This window comes from Equus quagga, chromosome 9 (genome assembly GCF_021613505.1).
Source record: "Equus quagga isolate Etosha38 chromosome 9, UCLA_HA_Equagga_1.0, whole genome shotgun sequence".
NCBI lineage: Eukaryota > Metazoa > Chordata > Mammalia > Perissodactyla > Equidae > Equus > Equus quagga.
In genome coordinates, this window is record NC_060275.1 from 3,499,506 (window position 1) to 3,519,432 (window position 19,927).

A 19,927-nucleotide genomic window follows, 5' to 3' on the forward strand; every position below is an offset into this window, starting at 1 on the left:
GTCTGCGCGGCATCCCAGGGCCCCCCGGGAACGCCAGGTCCCTTCTTGTGCACAGGGGGCCGTGCAGAGAAGGGTGGTGCACCGCCCCTGGGGAGCCCTGGGTCCAGCGCTGGGTTAGCCGTGCTGTCACAGGGTCCCCTCATCGTAGCCAGGATAGAACCCAGGTCCACTGGCTGCCATGCCGGCTCTGTGACCTGGGCCCCACTTCATCCCTCTGAGTAGCCACCACACGCAAGCTTGCTTTCAGGTTATGTGTCTTAATCGAGGGGGGGAAAGAAAAGTGGCCCGAAGATGCACTAAGAACAGAGTGCTTTAAAAATGGATGCAAAAACCGAAACAAGACTGTGCAGCGAAACCCAGGTAAGTTGTAAAAGTGAAAGGGGAACACTTAAAGATGGTTAAAATGGTAAATTTTTGTTAGAATAAAGAAATTAAAAAAGAGAAAGTGAAAGGGGAGTAATTTTTTTCACCAAGTACCTGGAATAACTGTATTTCTGTGTGTGTTTCAGGGGTGATGTGTGTGTGTATATGTTTAAGATGTTGCCTTGGATTTGAAACCAAGTCCCCACCTCCGCTCCCTCCCTGGGGCTGTGGGAGTCCTCACATGACGTGCTCCTGTGTGTGTGCAAGGTGGCCAGGCACCCCCAGATGGGGACCGATGTCATGTCCGCTAAAACTTGATCAGTGTTGGAATTTTAACCATTTCCAGGGAGGTCCTATTTAGAAAGATACACAGGAATTTAAGGCGTGTGTGGGTCATGTACGTTATCCAAAAAAGACTGTGTTGTGTGTGTGTGCACGTGTGTGTGATGGCGTTTATTACTCTGTCGTGTAGACATGCGTTGCATGCATGTGGCTCGTGACTGGTGCGTGCTTCCCAGAGGACTGTGTGGGCCTTTACATTCTTCTTGAGGAGCCTGCTGTAGCATATGGGTTGTTACCGAAACCGAAGTGGGTACCCTTCCAGCGAGTTAAATCAGACTCTCCACCAGGAGTAGTTGTCTCACAAAGTAAAGTATATTCGCAGCAAATAGGAGACCACACGGAATCATTTCTGGAGTCACAGCTCTCTCGAACAAAGGGAAGCAGGGACGTTTGTTTGGGATGGGGAATGATATTCAAAAGGGAGAGGTGGGTATCCTCTTGCGCAGGCTCAGTGGGAAACATGCTTCCACACACACTGCAAGGGATGGGAATAAGGCCTAAGCTCCTCCTGGAGAGAGCTTAGCATTAAAACTAAGGCAGAGGTCACAGGCATGGCTCTCTGATGAGGCCTGGTCGGGTTCAGGGAGGTTGGTGAGGGCATTTCCTTAACATAACAAAAGGAGAAAAACAATTTGGAAAAACGGTTAAATGCTTCCAAACCCAGCCTCGAGTTCCCTGGGGCAGCTAAGCGGGTGACAGGGTCAGCAGCTGGACAGTGTCGATGCAAATAATCCATAACCAATCTATAAATGAAAATTTGGGGGAGTTTATTCTGAGCTAAAATCTGAGGACCATGGCCTGGGGCCTTTCTCCCCGAAGGAAGAAAGGGCACCAAAGAAGTGAGTTGTACAGAGTGGTTATATACCCCCAAAGAGGATGTTTCACATATTGAAATGTCCCTTTTTACAATAGTTGCGAGACTGCTCTGTCAGCACAGCGATTGATGGACACAGCAGGTAGCTTGCTGTCTGGGTGAACACAGCAGGGTGGCAGGTCTGTTGTCTCGAGCTGGGTGGTCACAGGTGAGCTGGACGGTCAAAGGTGAGCACAGCAATCAGTTCCTAGCCTAAGGAAAGATGCTTATCCTTAAGGAAATGCCAGAGTGGGGGGAAGTTACACCTTTATCTTAAGGCCATTTGTTCTTGCCATAGGAAATGTTTAAAGGGGATATACAATGCGTGCTCAACAGCCATGGTCAGGCCCTTTTGGAAAAGACAAGGGCCCAATTAGATTTACACCAAATGGCTTCCTCATGTACTCCAGTATATCCTATTGCTTGCCATTTGTATTTGTCAACAGCACAACTGAGACTCCCTGTGGGTCCAGTGACTTGTGGGCCTTTCTGAGCCTGTTTTCTAACCTCTAGATGCCTCCTCTTGGCCTTGTGGCCAAGATGAAATGCAGTTGTCTAGGTGAAACCATGTAATGCTCTGCACTCGTAGCTGTCTTTTACTTCTGTGAGTCTAGGAATGTGTTCCCGGCATGCTGCTCCAGTCGGAGCTGTGTGTTCATGGAGCATGGTGACCTCTGAGAACCGCGTCCCGGCAGAACCTCGGCTCGTTGCTGCAGAACCGGTGGAGGAGTGAGGGGACAGCTGTGCTGGCTGCCGTCTGCAGGAGGAGTGTGTGTGGAGGGGGGAGGCCTGTTTTGCGATGGTGGAACTTAGTTCACTGGGAAGTCCACCTTGTGGATGAAATGCGCTCATGAATAAAGTCGGAGATGGCACCAAAGACCCCAGGAACAGAGACACTGGGTCCTGCTCCCCTTGCGACCTCTGGGGAGCCGCTTCATCTCAGCCTGCTCTGACCTGGACTTACTGAAGCTGGATGGTGTTAAGTGACCGCACTGTGCAGTCCACTCAGCTGAGCAGGTTTATTCCAGTGGCTTCCGTGCTGCTGGGTCCCCTTCTGCAGCCGTGGGGAGGACCTGAGATGGGGAGGCAGTGGGTGGGCCGGCCGAGCGGGCCTCCTCTGAGCAGACCTGGTGTCTGCTCTTGAAGTTCAAGTTCACCACACCTGTTAACCGAGGATCCTGGGTTAGCAAAGGCTCCAGGGCCTGAGAGCTGCGGGCTCCTGGTTGCAAGAAGCACTGGTCCCCAGCTTGCCCTCCTCTCGCCCTTGTTTTGGTCTCAAAGGATCTCTATTCCCCAATCTCAGTTGTCCTCCCGCAGTTAGAAGCCCGCTGGCAAACAGTCTCTTTTCTTGTTACCCTTCCCTCATTTCCTCTGATAACAGCTTTGCCCCGCCCCCCCGTCGATGACTCTGATAGCTTTGTGCTCTGTCATTTGCTTTGATTTCTGACTTAGTGTCTTGGTCAGAGGAACTGGACGTTCTCTTGGGATGTTTTATTACCCTTTTCAGGAGCATAGCGTTCGAGCACTTTGACAGATGTGCTTTGAGAACCCCACAGATGTGCCGTGTCAGGTTACAGCAGCCTCATTGTTTCCACTTAGGAATTCTACTGATCGTCTTTGGCGTGTGTTTTCATAAATCCATATTCCTTTAATACAGGGAAAACTCGGTCCCCCAGCTGCAGGCGTTAGTCTCTTGGAAAATTTGCAAGTGCATTTGACATACTGAGCATTGTTCTGAATTAGACAAAGGCCCAACGTTCCCCTGGGTTCAGTTCCTGGAGAAATGCCCTTTTGTCCGTGGCGCTCTCCACAGCTGCCCAGGTTGCTTTCTGAGCAACATCAGGTACCGCATGTGACAGACGGACAGACCTGACTTCACTTAGATGTTAGCTTTTCCGGGCCAGCAGGAGTCATAAAATTTATCCCTCCTTTGTCTTATCTCCACCAATTCTGCTGATCACTTACAAACTGGTAATATTTTGTATGTGTACATAATCATTTAAAACTGCTTACGGGTGGCTCCCTAACTTCCTCCTAATTGAAAAGGAGCGTGGGTCACTGTCCTGCTTCAGATCTGTGGAAAACGCCCTCTATGCAGGACGCTTTCATGCCTTTGTGAAGATCCCGTTGGAATAGATTTTTTACCAGCTTGGTGTGGTTCCTAAGTCTTAACTCCAAAAATGCGTAAACAGATACCTATGTTCCACTGGGGTATTAAAATCTCTAAAAAAACGTTACTTAAAACCCGCCAGCATTGGGCCTTCCCATAAGGGGACACCTGACGTGTTCCTCCGTCTCCGCTGTGACACGGCTGTAATGGGATGAGACCTCTAGGGCGTATCGATGATGAAGCATCCACGCCCTGTGGTTCTGGAAGGTTTACGATATCCAGACACATTTGTGCACCTTCTAGCTTTTGACTTCTAGATTTAGTTAAACCCAAGGTCATCAATGCAGACTTAAAACGGGATTGTTGTTAGGTCGTGTCAAATCCACTTGAGTTGTGGTCTAGGCCGACTGCAGGAGCTCTGGAACCTCCGCTCGGAAGGTCACGCGGCCCGGACATGGTGTTTCACCCGAGTGAAGCATCTGCTCGGGAAGAGACCGGTGCGGGTCAGCAGAGCCTTCCTGTGGGGGCGCTCCGGGCACAGGCCTCCTGTCCTGCACAGGTGCTCCGGGCCGGCCCCTCCAGCTGCGGAGAGCCGGGGCCCATCCAGGGCGCTCTGCTCTCGGGCCCCCCACACGGGCAGGTGCATGGATAGCCTGACCCCACCCTCCCTCTGGTGCCTCCAGGGGAGACTTTCGGAAGGTGTCAGGCTTTAGACTCGAACGTTGCACCTCACAAGGAGGAGCACAGGGGCCCCTTCTGGATCAGGCCGAAGTCCCCTGCAGCCCAGCAGTGTCTGAGGGATCCCGGGGCAGGGTCAGCTCTGTCCCGTCCTGCCTCTGTGACCGGGGGCTGTGTCTGAGCCTCTGGGAGTCTTCCTCCCTTAGAGGGTTGGGGCGACTGTGCAGTCCACGGGCGCCCTAAGGAGGCTGCATTCAGAGAGGTCTTTGGAGGCCATGGGAAGCCTTATGCTGTTAGGAAGGGTTAAGTCTTTTTCCTGGTTTTTGATGTAATTGGTCACCCTCTGTTAACTAGTAACTGTAATTACAGGTAACTAGATAGGCCGCCATGTTGAGTCATTTAATCAGTTGAAAAGAGAAGGGCCCCCCCAAATCCCATCCCACTGCCTTCAAGTTTGGTCAGCTCTCCCAGGGCTTTCTGAGAGCCGACCCTTCTGGAAACGTCCGCTGTCATCCAACCACGCGCGTTCCCCTCTGCGCGTGCGGCTCTGTCTTTCTGTGTGTTTTGATGAGAAATGGTAACGTCACATTTTACATTTTGATCCTCAGGGGGAAGGCCACACCGCTGCTGCTTTGCCGAGGGGGTGGCCGCGACCGTGCTCTCCAACGGAGACCAGAGTGGCACACGTGGCGATCACACGTCAGGCAGAGACGCCAGCGAGCCCATAGCGGGGGTCGCCGCCTCCGTGTCTGCACTTGAAAACAACAGCAGAGAAACTCCCAAGAGACCAGAGCAGCCTAGGTTTTCCATGGACTTAAAGATGCCAGCGTTTCGTCCCAAGCAAGAGGTCCCCAGCTCGAGGGACACTGCAAACTTCCCATCAGGTTCGGATCAGACTTTTCTGGAAGGAGCAGATGTGCAGCTCTTGTCAGAGAGCCAGGCTAGCCACCCAAAAGAGAAGCTGTCTGATTTGCACAATAAGGAGCTTTCTGGGGGAGGAAAAAGGGCGCCAGCCCCAGACCTGATCCCGCTAGACCTCAGCGAGCGGTCGACCCGGGATGACCCCAGCCATAAGGAGTTGGCCTCCGCCCTTCAAGCTGCTCTGACCGTTCACCCGTGTCCTTACTGCAGCCACAAGACGTACTACCCCGAGGTCCTGTGGATGCACAAACGCATCTGGCACAGGGTCAGCTGCAACTCCATGGCCCCCCAGTGGATTCAGCCCAACGGTTACAAAAGCATCAGAAACAACTTGGTTTTCCTTGCCCGGAGTGGACGCACGGGCCCCCCACCCGCCCTAGGGGGCAAAGAGTGCCAGCCTCTGCCCATTGCTCGGTTCACACGCACTCAGGTGCCGGGTGGGGCACCAGGGCTCAAAGGCAGCTCCTCACCTCTGGGCGTGAAAGCCGCTAGCATACCTAAGAGCAAGGAGAGCCCTGGCGGGGGCCCCTGCGCTCTGTGGACGGCCGGCCCCGACGGGCATAGGCAGACCAAACCTGGCCACGGCCCGGAGCAGCACGGTGGCCCAGCACAGCTGCCCCCGCCAAAGCCCAAGCAGGAGGTCAGCCCCAGACCAGGGCCCGCGGCAGGCGGGGGTGGCTTCAGCAGAAGTGCCACCCCCACGCCCACTGTCATTGCCCGGGCGGGCTCCCAGCTCCCGGCCAACAGCAGGCCAGGGGACAAGTATGTCATACCCCCGACGGGGGCCGGGCTTGGCCCCCCAAATAAGCACAGTGCCCCGGACCCCCTGAAAGCCAAATTCAGTCCTCAGTCTCAGGGTCAGCTGCATGTGAAAGGTGATGGGGGCCCCCCTCTACCTCCCCGAGAGCCCCCCTCCAAGGCCGGTCAGGAGCTGCGTCCGCTGGCCAGCTGTGGGGCGGGCTCCAGAGGGAACGCAGTCCTGCAGGCCCAGCCCGTCCTGCACTCCATCAAGCCGGAGCCTGCGTCCGAGGGCCACGAGAAGCGCCTGGATATCCTCAATATCTTTAAGACGTACATTCCAAAGGACTTCGCTTCCCTCTACCAGAGCTGGGGTGCCAACGGCCCTGCGCTGGAGCACAGAGGTAAGACGTGCGGGCCCCCTCCCCGCCAGCCCCCGTGGACACCGCCACGCGGTCAGCCTCCGTGGACCTCACGGCGGGGGGGGGGGGCCTCTCCTGGGAAGGTCGCCGTGCTGCCCACCTGCTGTGTGTCTCAGTGCAGAAGGGAGCACAGCCCACCCGTCGCCCCCCTGCCCGCCCCAGAGCACGGCAGGTGTGTGCTGCCTCCCCCGCCCGTCACTCAGCCTGCGGGGGTGCCTGCCTGGTGTCCGTGGGCATCTTAACCCGTGGCCCTGCAGGGCTTCCCTCCTGGCCGTGTGGATTTGAAAATCCGGTTATGTCTCCTCCATGCTGAAGGTTGACAGGAGCAGGCGCCCTTGATGGCACTGCACTTGGTCATTTTAAACAGAGTCCGTAGATATTCCTTGTCCCTTGTCTCTCAAAGGACGAGAATGTTCATTGGAAGCGATTATGTTTTATTTTTATACACATATGATTAAAAAATAGCTATCAGTGCTCCAGCATAGGTAAGCAGAGCCTGGCCGGGTGTGCACCTACCATATAAAGTTTGGGGAATTGACTTGTGCTAGAATTCCAGAAAAAATATACCTTAAATGGTTATCTTCCTTTCCTCCAGTATTTTGGTATTGGTCCCTTCAAGTATTGGTATTAAGGACTTGCCAGCAGTCTCCGCACGCTCCGTGAATGCGTGCATTGGGTATGGTGCCGTTGTTCTTGATTGTAAAGTGGAGGTACTCTCACTTAACGTCCAGAACACTGGGAAATCTCAGTATTTCCTATTAAAAACCAAAAACACCAGGCAAACACAAACCCGCAGGGAGCTCTGTTCCTGAGCTTGTTACCTGGGTGGTCCTGAGCCTTCTTTGGACAGAATTGTACATCCTGCACCTGTCATTCCTTAGAGTGGATTACCATTTACAGTGACCTTTCAGATCTGGTCCCTCAAATTCCAGGATGTTGGGAGCACTTTTGGAGGATGTGGTTCAACGTTTGAGAGAAGTGTGTCAACAGAGAGGCACCCCAAATCCACTGCGGATGAATGTGGGTCTCTGCTTTTCTCCCATGACTTATGGAACCTTTGGGTCCTCAGGCTCGGGATAGTCAGGCTCGGGATGGAGCGATGCCCTTGGTTCGTGTTTACTCTTAAAGGAAAACTAAGGTGTTTTTCAAATAGGGGAAAGCTCAGGTGTCCCACAGTCTGAGAGATTTTGCCAGTGGGCCCTCATTCGTGGCTGGCGTTTGTCCTGTTTCGAGTTGCGTGGAGCTCTGTGGCTCTTGCTCCGTGCCAGCGCTTACTGTGAACTTTCTAGAATGAAGCTGAGGGCCTGCGAGTTCGGAGGCTGTGGGAGGCTTTACGCAGAGGTGTTCATCAGACGCAGCGAGCACTGGTGTGTCCTGTGTGAGGTTCTCGTCCCTTCTCCTGGCAAAGTGCTCTGTGCTTAAGGTGTAACTGGGCACATGCCCCTTGGCAAGCTGGCGGTAAAAGGCAGCGGCCACATGGCTTAGCGTTTTCATGTTTCACTTAAATAAAGTGAGCTTTACACAGTCTTAGCGATATTTTCCAATCACACAGATTATTGCTATGAAATGGAATAAAGGCATATTGGTTGGCCTTTTGGATCTCACGCCAACCTCATTTCTTTGGATGTGGGTTTTCTTAGACCCTAAAGCCGAGAAGTTTTTGACATGAAGTGACCAGCGAGTCTCAGCGGGGACCCTGGGTTCTTCCCCTTGGCCGTCCGTCCAGTCCTTCGCCGTGACTGCAGCCTCCCAGGGGAGTGGGCCAGATGTGTGCACCAGTGTTTTAATGACTTCCACTTAGTAAACCGGACTTGTAATTTAATTACTTACACCCTAATGGCCTACAAGAATCACACAGTTCTAAAGCTGCCAATTTACACCTAGTAAGCGGCATACCCAGTTTTTAAAGGCCCTTTGTGCCGTCCTGTGGGCCTACATTGTTGTTTCTTCCCCACTCCCCACCCCCAAAAAGTAGAAGTGAGTTTTAAGTTACGGATTTGAGAATTTCAGATGACAGAATTTGAAGTCAAAGTAGCCTGAAATGTTTTCCTTTTCCTTCAAATTTTTTCAGTAAATGATTCTAAGGCTTTTTTTTTTTTTTTTTAGAGAGAGGTTAAATATTTATCTTTCAAATATGGAAAACGTGAAATTGTCCATAAATCATGTATGTTCTTCTTGGACTATTTACCCTTCTAATGTGCACACTGAAATATAGTTAGGTGTAAGGCAGCAAATTTATGGTGTTAAAGGTCACTCTGATGGGGGTTTCTTAAGGGAAGTGTTTTAAAATTTTTGGCCTTCATACGCTAGTTAATAAGCACACTTTTAGAACCATAGCTTCCCGGGTTTAGGGAAGAACTGAGATCGGCTTGTCGAAGTACTTTGGCCGGCGTGCCTGCGGGTACTGAACGTTCTGGTGAGGAGGGACCCGCTCCCCCCGGACGGCCCCTTTCTCTCTGCTGGAGCTCTGTGGCTCCTGGTCCCGATGTGCGGGCCGATGAGAGCAAGCCGAGAGCTCCTGGGCGTGGCAGTCTGCTGAGTCTTCCAACGCCGCCCTCCGTCTTTCCTGGGGCCCGTCTCAGGCTCCGGCACCCTGATGGTGATCTTCAGCGGTCCCTTCCTGGCCTCCAGGACCTCCACGCTTCCTTTCTCCTTTTTTGCATGTTTGTTTATGACGCTCTTGTAGCTGGAAGGAAATCCAGCGGGCTTGGCGCGGTCTGACTGTTTGAGAGGCGACCAGAGTGTTATGTTTCCTGTTACGGACACTCTACCTCTGTTTCTGCAGCCGAGGAAATAGCTGCCGCCAACAAAACATGGCATTCCTGACACATGACTGAATGCTCCAGTCACCAAACTTTCTGAGCTTCTGTTGTCCACTTGTTGCTAGGCACCCATTCCTTCCTAAGCATTACACAGTTGAGTTTTGCGTCACAAATCTCAAATTTTATTGAATTCATCTCTCTTCAAAATAATCTTTGGGCTTGTCCCAGTCGGTGAGTCTGTCCGCACTTTCTGGATCTGATTTGGTCGTCTGGCGCATTTGGGGTGTCGTCTGCAGAGCCGAAGGTCGTAACCTCTCCGTGCAGGCCACTGATTGAATGTCCTGTCGTAGGGCCCCTTGTGCTAGGGAAGGCAGACCTGTGCAGACGAGAACCTTCTTAAAGAAGAGGCATGCATCGATGGCGTGTGTGACCTAGTCGTGGAGCCGGAGTAATGCTGTGGCTTTTCACTGGATGTGTTCTACTTAAGCAGAGAACATCTCTATCAGGAGAGGCCGAAAAGACACACGTTTTTTCAGAATTTAAGAAAGAGAATTCTCAGAGAACTTTTCCCCATGTGTGTTTTGACGGCATGACGTTTATGTGGAACTGGATGGTCTAGAAGCCCTGAGAAGGGAAAGGGCGACACACGGACATGATCCTCGTCACTTTCCTTAGGGGCCTGCACGCTAACCCTTTAAGAGGGAAAAATGCTACGTTTTCTTTTCTTTTTTTTGTGCCTTTGTTTATTTTATTTATTTATTGAGGTAACATTGGTTTATAACAGCATATAAATTTCAGGTGCACATCGTTATAGATTTCGATTTCTGAAAAACGCGACATTTTCTACAGTTCTTACAGTGTGGCTATCAAGTCTGGAAACATATATGAGTATAACCTGAATGGTTTGTTGATAGAATAGTAGTAAGATAACAAATTTTCCATGTTTCCAGACTTTGTGGCTAGCCTATATTATATGTATTTTAGAATAAAAAATTGAAGATAATAGAATAGGATGATTCTAGATAGAATAATATATAAAGGTCTTTCTTAATTGGGACTTAAAAAAATCATTTATAGTAAGGACACATTAATATGACAATGAGGAAGGACCGTACTTCCTTTGTTTGAATGTTTGTCAGCTGTTTGCAGGATCTTCCCAGCCTCCTGCTCCCCTGGGATGGGCGTACTACAGCATCCTGAAGTTAAGTGTGCCGGGCTGTGGAGAAGAGTCTGCACGTGCCTCTGGAATATTCCGAGGCCTCTGCACTTTCCTATATACAGCCTGAGTTTCTAGGTCAGAGAGTAGAGCTGTCTGCTCACCAGGTAGTCTTCAATTCAAATGAAGTTTATAACCTTTTTGATTAACTCAGAATTTTGTAGTAGCTTGGGCATAATATTATTGACCATAAAGGGCAAGGGTCTTTTCTTTAAAAAGTAAAGAGAAAGTGATATGGTAAAATGCACGAGTACACTGTGTGTGTGTGTGTGTGTGTGTGTGTGTGTGTAGTGGATGCACATGCTGATGCCTACTTAATTCAGGGAAATAGGGATAGAAGTGCTTTGTTTTTTCTGCTGCTAGTTTGGATGGGAAATAGCCAGCTAAAAGAACTACTTAGAAAAAAGTATTATAATGACTTAGTTTTTGAACGTTGTGAATGTCAGATGCAAATGCCATCTTGCTTATTGCCATCGTTCATAGGTATCCTGGGTAGGCATAGTTAGAATCTAGATTGAGACATAGTCCGATGAACCTAGAAAAATCCAGACCACGAAGTAATTTCAGAGCTTGTTCTCTTAGGAACTCCAACTGCATAGTGCTTATAATGAAAAGGAATGGGGAACAAAATTGCTTTTGAAGTTGAGGTTTTCCTGGACCAGAATAAGAGGAAGGAAGCATCTTCCTGAAAGACATATTGAATTAGTGATTGACAGTGGTGACATTTCGAGATAGATATGTATACTCCAAACTCTGGGGATGTGGGGTGTCTGGGCACCCTTAGGAGCCCCCAGGCCCACTCTTGGGCCTAGGCCTGCATAGATCATCCAGAGACAGCCCTCCTGAGCTTTCCTTCCACCCAGCATGCTCGGTTAAGACTCTTGGGAAGAGGACGCACGCAGTCGCAGTAACACGGAGCAGCCGGCACCCGGAGCCGCTCTGGCCTGGTCACGGTTTGGATGTTTCACAGCGAGTGGGGCACCTGTCCCCATTAGTAAGTGGTTTTTCATTAATGACAATGAGACCAGTGCTAGTTAAAATGCCTTATTATTCTTTCTGTGTTCCTGAATGAGGCAGTGGGAAATTGAGAACTTTGTGGGCAAGTTCTTAAATTTCTCCACGACTCCTGTTCATGACGTGTCCGATGAGAAATCTGACAAGATCTGCCTTGCCGTTCATGCATTTCTTTGGTTGTCTCCGTAGTGTAAAAATGACTTTACATTATTTTTGCCTGTTGAGGCACTCTGAGTTAGGGTAAGAAGCAGCAGGATTTGGTTTCTGCTTATTTGACTCAGACCCCTTGTCCTCCTTTCATTTGCCTTTTACACCCCACTTTCAGACTCAGGTCCAGAAACCTCAGCTCAAGGAGCATCACTGAAGAAAAATTGTCATTTTAGGGGTAACCTTTCCTAGTTAGTATTTCTGCTTTTTGTTTTTCCGTTGAGTTGAGTTACCACTGAGCCTAACAGTGAATATCAGGCTCAGGGAAATCTCTCTGGAGCTACATCGTGTGACAAATTAGCCTTTTCTTCAGAGAGGCGCCCCGAACCAGGACAGGCGGCTGCCCAGACTAGTCCGCGGCCTCTGCCTCCCTTTCTGAGAAAGGTGGGCGTGTCTTTCAGGCTCAGGACGGAGGGAAGCTGCAGCCAGTGCTTTAGGACTGGGCTCATTCCCAGGCGTCCCATCTGTGCTTGGAGCCCCCACATGGGTGAGGGGCCAAGGGCCTGGGGCCCTGGGGTGTGGCCCTACAGCATCCTGGTCCTTGCGCCGGCCTGACACACAGCGTCCCTCGACTTACATGACAAGCTACTGATAGAGCCCTTGGTGGCGGGAGCCTCTAGCCACTTCAGGCCCACCTGACAGGCCGCCACACCGCGCTTCGGGGGGTGTTAATTTGCTCTGATTTATGCTCCCTCGTGGTCCTGCGTGCGCCTGGCTGTCAGGGAGCCTCGAGGAAGGCTGGCAGTTGTCACTCAGGGCCTGGAGGTACCTCCACCGTGACATGCCAGACAGACTAATGATGTTTTCCTCTCGCCCCCCCCCCCCCCCCCCAATCCCCCTGCCGCCTCACCTGCACCCACCCACGGCCACCGCCACCAGGGACGCTCCGGACACAGGCCCGGCCGGGAGACTTCGTCTGCGTGGAGTGTGGGAAGTGCTTCCACCAGCCCAGCCACCTCAGGACCCACATGCGGGCTCATGCAGGTACCCCACCCGCCACTCTGACATCCCATGGCCATCTGCGTACCCAAGGAGGGTGTGGGGGAGTGAGGTCCCCCTGCTGGTTGTTCCATTCTCCACGCTCGGTGACATGTATAAATCTCGCTGTGAGGTGGGGGGAACGTGTCCTCTTCTGCGATTACACACTTGACTCTCCTGTCCAGCACCTGAAAGGAATTTTTCTTTGCATCCCAGTGCTGTGTGGTTTAATTTGGGATAAGCCTGTTTGCAAATGTTCCATTTTAATTAGGGAGTAGACTCCTCAGACGTGAATATGCTAACGAGGTGTGCTGCCACCAGCACACACTGAAATCAAAGCACCCTTTCAGCATGGCACACGGCAACGGTTCCTCGTTGGCAGTGACTGGCTGCTGGGGTGTATGCCCAGGCCCCCTTTTGGACTGGTCAGCGATGGATGGTCCAGTCCCTGGGCCTTTTTGTAAAGAGCTCTCCTGAGACCACATCAGGCTGAGAGCAGGGTGTGTGAAGACACCACCCAGCCCCAGGGAGACAAGACCAGCGTTCTTTATCAGAAGTGTGAAGGATGCATACATAAGCCAGTCTGATGCAGAATGACAGAGGCCAAATGGTAAGTAATGCAGGAGGAGGGTCCCTCTGCACACACACTGATAATTAATGTTGTCAGTGATGACTTTCTTCAGCAGCAGAGTCTGAATTAAAAAGGGCAGTGGCCCCGGGCAGCATCCTCACAGTCTCTTACAGTAAGTGTTACGGTAAATTGGTATTTTCCGGCCACAGGCTAGGCGCTGGTGTCTTTTTTTGTGAAGTGCTTAATGTTTAATGGACTCCTTTAGTGTGGTGGCGTGATGGAGCCTGCGTGTTCATCTGCTAACGCACCCCCTTGTTCCCACAGAGGCGTTTGAGTCTAATGGTCTCCGAGGTGCTGATGCCCACGCCACCTCCACAGATGCCCCCAAACAAGTAGGTCTTCTGATTAATTGGGTGTTTGGGTTTTAATGTGGTCACTGGAAAAAGGTGCGCCATGATGTTCATCACGAAAGCACCAAATGGTCTTTGAGGAGCTCTGTCAATAATTTTAGGGTACTTTGACTTAGAACCCAGTCCTTCCGGGCAGTGTGTAGGCGGTTGATAGACACTGAAGTTCTCCGAGCCAAGATTATGTGGATGAGGTCAATGCAGCTACTTTCCATCTTGCTGGGGACGAGGGAGTTGGGAGACACTGGTGGTGGCTTTAAAACACTAGAAATTTGTACTTTTCCACACAAGATGTTTCTGCATGTAAACTTGCTTGAGAACAGATTATGCTTTGTCTCCTTCCTTCAGAACAGAATTTTTGTTTTGCTCCATAAGAAGTGTTCTGCTGAACATGGCGTTTTGTGGCTGTGTCCTCTTCTGGTTTGATTATCTGTGTTACGCACACCCTGGCACAGCCATGGTGCCTCAAAGCACTTGTTTGCATGTACGTATAATGTGTGTTACTGTAGATCTGTGGCCTTGGTATGTAAACCATTCAGTATCCACAACACGTGGCAGAGCTCTTGGACGCAAATGCCGATGGGATACCGTGTCTTGCTGTAAGGCAGGGAAGCGTGCTCCTCTGTAGGTGGCCCTCTTTTACCGTGGGCTGAGAGCACGAGGTTTTAGAGCTCTTCTCCCTTCTCACCCCTCTTACTGAATGTCACGCCCATCCTCTCGTTCTCCCATGAGCATTTTCTACATAACTTTCTTGCTTTCTAACCGGTTGCCTTAGAAGATTGTGTAACTGCAAGCTCTCCCCTTTGCAAATGAAGGGGGGTTTCTTTGCCACCAGAGTAAACATCGGAGGCCCTGTTGGGGTGTCAGACCAGGGGGTATGCCCTCCCCAGCAAGTGGGATCACCTGTGGGATCTGCGGTTGCTGACGATGATGATGGTGATGGAGACGTCAGGGGAACCTCAGGAATCACTCCAGCCCGTTTCAGTGGGAGGGAGTGGTAGGAGATCAGAGCCAGCTTTGCCGAGGGCCAACTGCGGGTTCACGGTTGAGCTGACTCAGTACGACGTGCCCCGATCAGGGTGCTGTTTTTGTTTTTCGGTGCATTTTTAGAATTCCTATTTGTTGGGAGAAGCCTTTTCTTTATGTATCTTTGACAAAATGCCTTGCCGTTTGTGGTAGTTTTTAATAAGTGACTTTTGTCTCCCTTAGTAAAACCCCTAGTTTTAGAATGTAAAGCTCTTATTTCATGATAGTATGACAGTTTATGGAATAAATAGCATCTTGCTGAATGCTGGATTGAAAGACTGCTGAACGTATGTGACCTCAACTCGAATTAGGTAGCACTGTCCTTTTTAACAGAAGTAAGACCCCCCTCACGACAGGAGTCACCGTGATGTGTCCGTGGGATGCAGTAACAGCAAGGTCGTGCCCTAATTGGAGAATTACATACTGCGATTACAGCTGGAGTCAATCCAGAGTGTTCCTGCCTACACAGGCAAGCATTAAATCCACTGAAGATGTGGCTTTTGATAAGAGTGTTGGACGGGGGCAGGGGCACCAGGCAGCTCCCCGAATAACTCAGTGAGATTCCTCAGGACACACGTCAGTTTGCTGCATATTAATTCCACCTGAGCCTCTTTAAAATGCTTCTGTCACAGGGAGAAATGGGTCAACAAAGCAAATCACTTGGACTGTAGTTTAAATTATTTCTATGTTCCTTATAGTCTTGCTCGCAATTCATAACAGTTGTTACTCATCCTTGATTATGATAGAGAAGAGATGTATTTATGTTTTTGTCTGTCTCTATAAATTCAAGTTCTGCTGTTTTATCCTTATTACCAGCTAACCTGTTGGTTTCATGTAGACAGTGGCTTCCTGCTGTGGTCTCGGTAACGATTAACTCCTGGTGCCTGGCCCTCGGTGGGTCAGCTGTCTGTCTTTTCGTCTCCTCTCGTTCAGGTCTGTGATAGTAAAACTGAGCTGGCTTTCTATGCGTCCCTCGTTCGTAGTTAGTTAGGCCGCCAGTTTGTATAATTCTGTACTCGAGATGGTGTCTTCAGGTACTGCTTTTTGTCTTTTGTTACATTTAAAGTAGCTTTTGTTGCTGAATCATGAGATGTTCTGGCTCTCTAAGCAAATTCCATTTTCCTTAAGGTACTCTGGAACTGTGCCTTTAACAATTCCCGGAGAGATGTCCTGCCAGGGTAATTGACAAACACATCACTAATAGGTAGAGGTTTAAATCTTAGTGCCCTTCTTCCTTATCCTGTAGTTCTCATTGTTTATACAAAAATCGCAATTGCTGTCTTAGATTTAGGATGCGTTATAGACTGATGGAACAATTCTGTAGTTCTTTATATCTAGAATGGGACTCATTATACTTATCCGCCACATTCTTTCTCATGTTTCACATGCTTTACTAACATTAACTAATTAATATTTAAATCAGATTCTTTTCCTATAGGCTTTCGAAGCTGTGAATCACGGGTTTTTTTTTTTTTTTTTCCATACAGCACTGTATTTGTGCAGAAATTATTTGCTGTGACACTTAAGGTTGATGTACTTTGAAAGATATACGTAAGAGATGCTAAATTATCTAATTGAAACAATATTTGGGAATCAGTTTTACAGTAATCATTGAATCACTCGTTAACAGTATTTACTGAGCACCTGCTGTGTGCAGGCTCTGTAATATTGGGGAGACAGGATGTTGGGGAGACAAGGTAAATATTTTTCCTGCTTTTATGGTTCTTAAGGTGCAGTGGGTATTTCGATGAGAAAACAGGGCACAGCGGTGCAGCACGGTGCTGTGGCGAGGGCCCTGGAGCCCAGAGCTGGGGTGTTTGAAACACCTTCTGGGGGCAGCAGGGCAGGTGCTCCCTGCAGAGCGCCACTTCCCCCCCCCCACCCCCACACCAAATGCCAGTGGAAGAGCATGTTCTGTTACAGGAACGGCGTGAAGTTCAGCGAGACTGGAGGAGGGAGAGCGGTGGCCGGTGGGCTGAGGTGCAGGACACGAGCCGGGAGAGACCCCCCAGGCCTCGGTGCCCGTGCTAAGTATGTGCGGAGCCCAGAACTGGGGACGACTCGTCCGTGGCGTGTCTTTAGAGAGAGTGTCAGGTCAGAGGAGGTTGAAAGGGCTTTCCGGGGTTCCAGCCAGATGGCTGAGTGCCGCTTGGAGGCACGTGGGGAGTCCCAGTGAGACACAGAGGTGGCCCGAGCTTGGGTGCAGCCGGGGAAGAGCAGATGGGCATGGAGAGCTTTGGGAGGCAGCAGGACTTGGGGATGGGATGTGGGATGCAAAAGGAGGGGCGGGTTCACGTGGGCTTCAGGTTCTGGCTTAAGGCCCCAGCGCTGGGGAGGAGCAGGGGAGCAGGACAGAACCCGCTCCAGGTCAGGTTCCAGCCAAGCTGGAGGTGCCTCTTGGGATCCAGCCAGGGATGTCCAACAGGTGGCCGAGTAGGTGGGTTCCAAGTGGAGAAGAACGAGGCTGGCCAGGAAGATGTATATAACAGCTGCCAACATTTAAATTCAGTCAAGATCAGCTAATTCTGCTCTGAGGGACCTGAATAAGGTAAAAATTAAGATATTGGCCTTTTGAGTAGACGGCTCTGACTTTGACTCTCACCTGAGTTTCCTCATCTGTAAAATGATGACAGCAGTATTGCTCACTTGTATCCTTGCAAAGGTTAACACGGAAGGGGACCGCGCCTGGCGCAGAGCACGCCTTCAGCGAGCTACCTGTTACTGTCAGGTATTCTAAAATGAACAGTTGTGCTTAATATCTGGAGGAGACCAGGCACGACGTGAGCATTTGTGTGGCGCACACGCAGGTGAACCTGTAGGCACGCAGACTCACGCCTGTGTAGATACGCCCCTCATAGACAAACCCGTCAGCAGGTTGTGCTGGGGACCCAAACCAGTGGCTGTTTCCTTCACCTGGCGTCTGCGGCTTTGTCAGAACCTGGCCCTGTGCTTGGACGTGCTCCGATCTGTCTGGTTCTCTTGTACAGACTAGTTGCTGGTTGCTCCTTAACGGGAGGGTACAGAAAACTGTTAGTTTGAGAAAAGTGTTGTCAGCGTAGACGTAGTTTCCTCCTCTCTCTCAGGCTGTGGACAGACTTCCTTTTTGCAACCATATACAGCACCCTTCCTTACTTGGCCATATTAATATTTGAATTTTCTGTGTTGGATAATTCTAACAAATCATAATGTGCCGTGGATCTCAGGGAAACAGTTCAGCAGGCATGAGGTCCAGGGACATATGCTGAAATTGATTAAATTCAGTCATGTCAGCATGATCATGAACTTTGAGGAGAAATAAGATGCTTTACTTTTGGTGCGTTGTGGATAGTGGTCTCTTTTCTGTGCGTACGCTAGTTAAGCCTCTTCTGCGTTCCGGGCACACACTTTCCCCAGGAGATCCTGGGGGCGGTCCTTCTTTATGAACACACTCATCTGGCAGGCAGAGTGGAAGGCCTCCTGAGTCCTTGAAAGTTAAAGATCGGGACTGAATAATAGGGTTTCTAATAGGTAGTTGGTGTCACAGTCTCTATTCTCTGGCATCTCATTCTTTTGCGTTTGTTATAAGGGTTTGGGCACTGGACGTGAGGGGCCATCTTCGAGAGTGGAGCCTCCATAGCTGGGTTAATCACTCCAGTCCTTGTTTGTGCTTATTGTATCATGAAGATACTTCTGATCATAAGCATAGCTAACATCCCAAGAAAAATTCTAAATGAGAGGAGGAGTTCATGCATATTGTCATTTAGAGAGAGTGTCAGGTCAGAGGAGGTTGCAAGGGCTTTCCGGGGTTCCAGCCAGATGGCTGAGTGCCGCTTGGAGGCACTTTATATTTAAGTGGAGGCTTTGTCATATATTTAGCATGACTGAGTACGTGTTTAATTTCTAATAATCATCAATATTCATTATTAGAAAAAACAGTTTTTTTAAAAATAATATGCTGAAATATGGGTATCATTGTCCTATGGATGTTAGAGGAAAAAAAACTAGGAGGTATTTTTTAGCATTGTGGAGAAATTCTTTTTTCCATTATATTGTTGTTAAACATTAGAAATTAATGTTTAAAACCAAGGAAAATTAACCCTCTCTCCCCAACGCTCTGGTTCTGCGATTTAAAAGACCAGACCAACTTTTGCTGAAATATGAAATCTGGTGTTTGGATGTGTTTGGAGTCTTCGCCAGAATTAAGACTATGATTAATAGTTTATTTCTTATTATTCTCAGTGTTATTTTAAAGTAGTTAAGCTGGAGAAATAATTCCATTAGTCAAAATAACAGGAAATGAGAAAATAAATAGCAACCTAATTTGTCTCATTTTTAGCTATGGATGTTATAATACAAATGATGGAGAAATCACGTAGATTGGTATAGTTGAGTATATGTGTATCTGTTTTCAGTATCACTTTTATATTCTCAGCATCACAGATTGAATTTCAAAATTCAGCTCATTTGTCTAAGCAATTTTCTTGTAACACCAAGCAAACATCTTAAAACACATTACCCATTTTTCTTAAGTATAACATACTGTAAAAATTCATGAATACAACTAATGATTTATCCAAAATGACCCGCCATAATATGTGCCCCTGCTTACTTGTGGCTTATTGGGGACAGATTGTGGTCAAGAAGGTATTGTGTGTCGTGTTGCTAAGCATTTAGCGCCATACCACATGCAAGCCTTGTTCAGCAGGTGACCTCCCTCTGAAGGTGGAGAGGTTCCTGTGTGTCCTGCGCATACAGGCTTTTTGTGTGTCTGCCGTCCCTTGGCCCCCACACATGAGCGCATATACAGCCCCTTCCATTATAAAGGCAGATGGGAAGAAAGTAGACCTCATCAAGTTCCAGAAGTCAGTATCCATCCTAGAACACTGAGATGGCTTCAAGAAAGAGAATATTTATTTCATAATGACTGAAAAGCCCACAATTCACACAGCTACAGAAAAGAAAAGCCACGTTTTCTGAAAGTGTGCTTCTCATTTTCTGACTATTTCTTTGTAGGAGGTAAAAAACAACGTATGTGCTCAAAATACTGTGTGTCCATGTAATTTAAGCCTTTCTGTGGCTTCTTTCTTCCATGGCTGCATTTTCCCCTTCGCCTGGTTTCTCTGGTGAATGTCCTTCATTTCTTAAAAGCCTGTGGGCCTGCCGTACTGAGTCATAGAGTATTGGTCCCAATGACTCAGTAAGGGAAAACGACTCTCTGAAAAAATGTGTTATTTGAACACATCCTGTCAGTTCTAAAGAGAAAGTGGGCATCTGTGCATCCAGATTTATGGACTAAATTTAACAATCTAGGTATTTGGATTATCTAGATTTTGCAGTTTT

At 49.3% G+C, this 19,927-nt stretch overlaps 1 protein-coding gene across 2 annotated transcripts in view; it reads left to right on the plus strand.

Moving 5' to 3' along the window:
* The window catches only part of ZNF516 (zinc finger protein 516), a 123,376-nt gene that overhangs the window by 97,594 nt on the left and 5,855 nt on the right, over nucleotides 1-19,927 (plus strand). For both annotated transcript variants that reach the window (XM_046671392.1, XM_046671393.1), the window contains exons 4-6: nucleotides 4,955-6,409; nucleotides 12,506-12,610; nucleotides 13,500-13,567. In XM_046671392.1, the coding sequence (XP_046527348.1) occupies nucleotides 4,955-6,409; nucleotides 12,506-12,610; nucleotides 13,500-13,567 (1,628 nt within the window). The remainder of the gene's footprint in view (nucleotides 1-4,954; nucleotides 6,410-12,505; nucleotides 12,611-13,499; nucleotides 13,568-19,927) is intronic.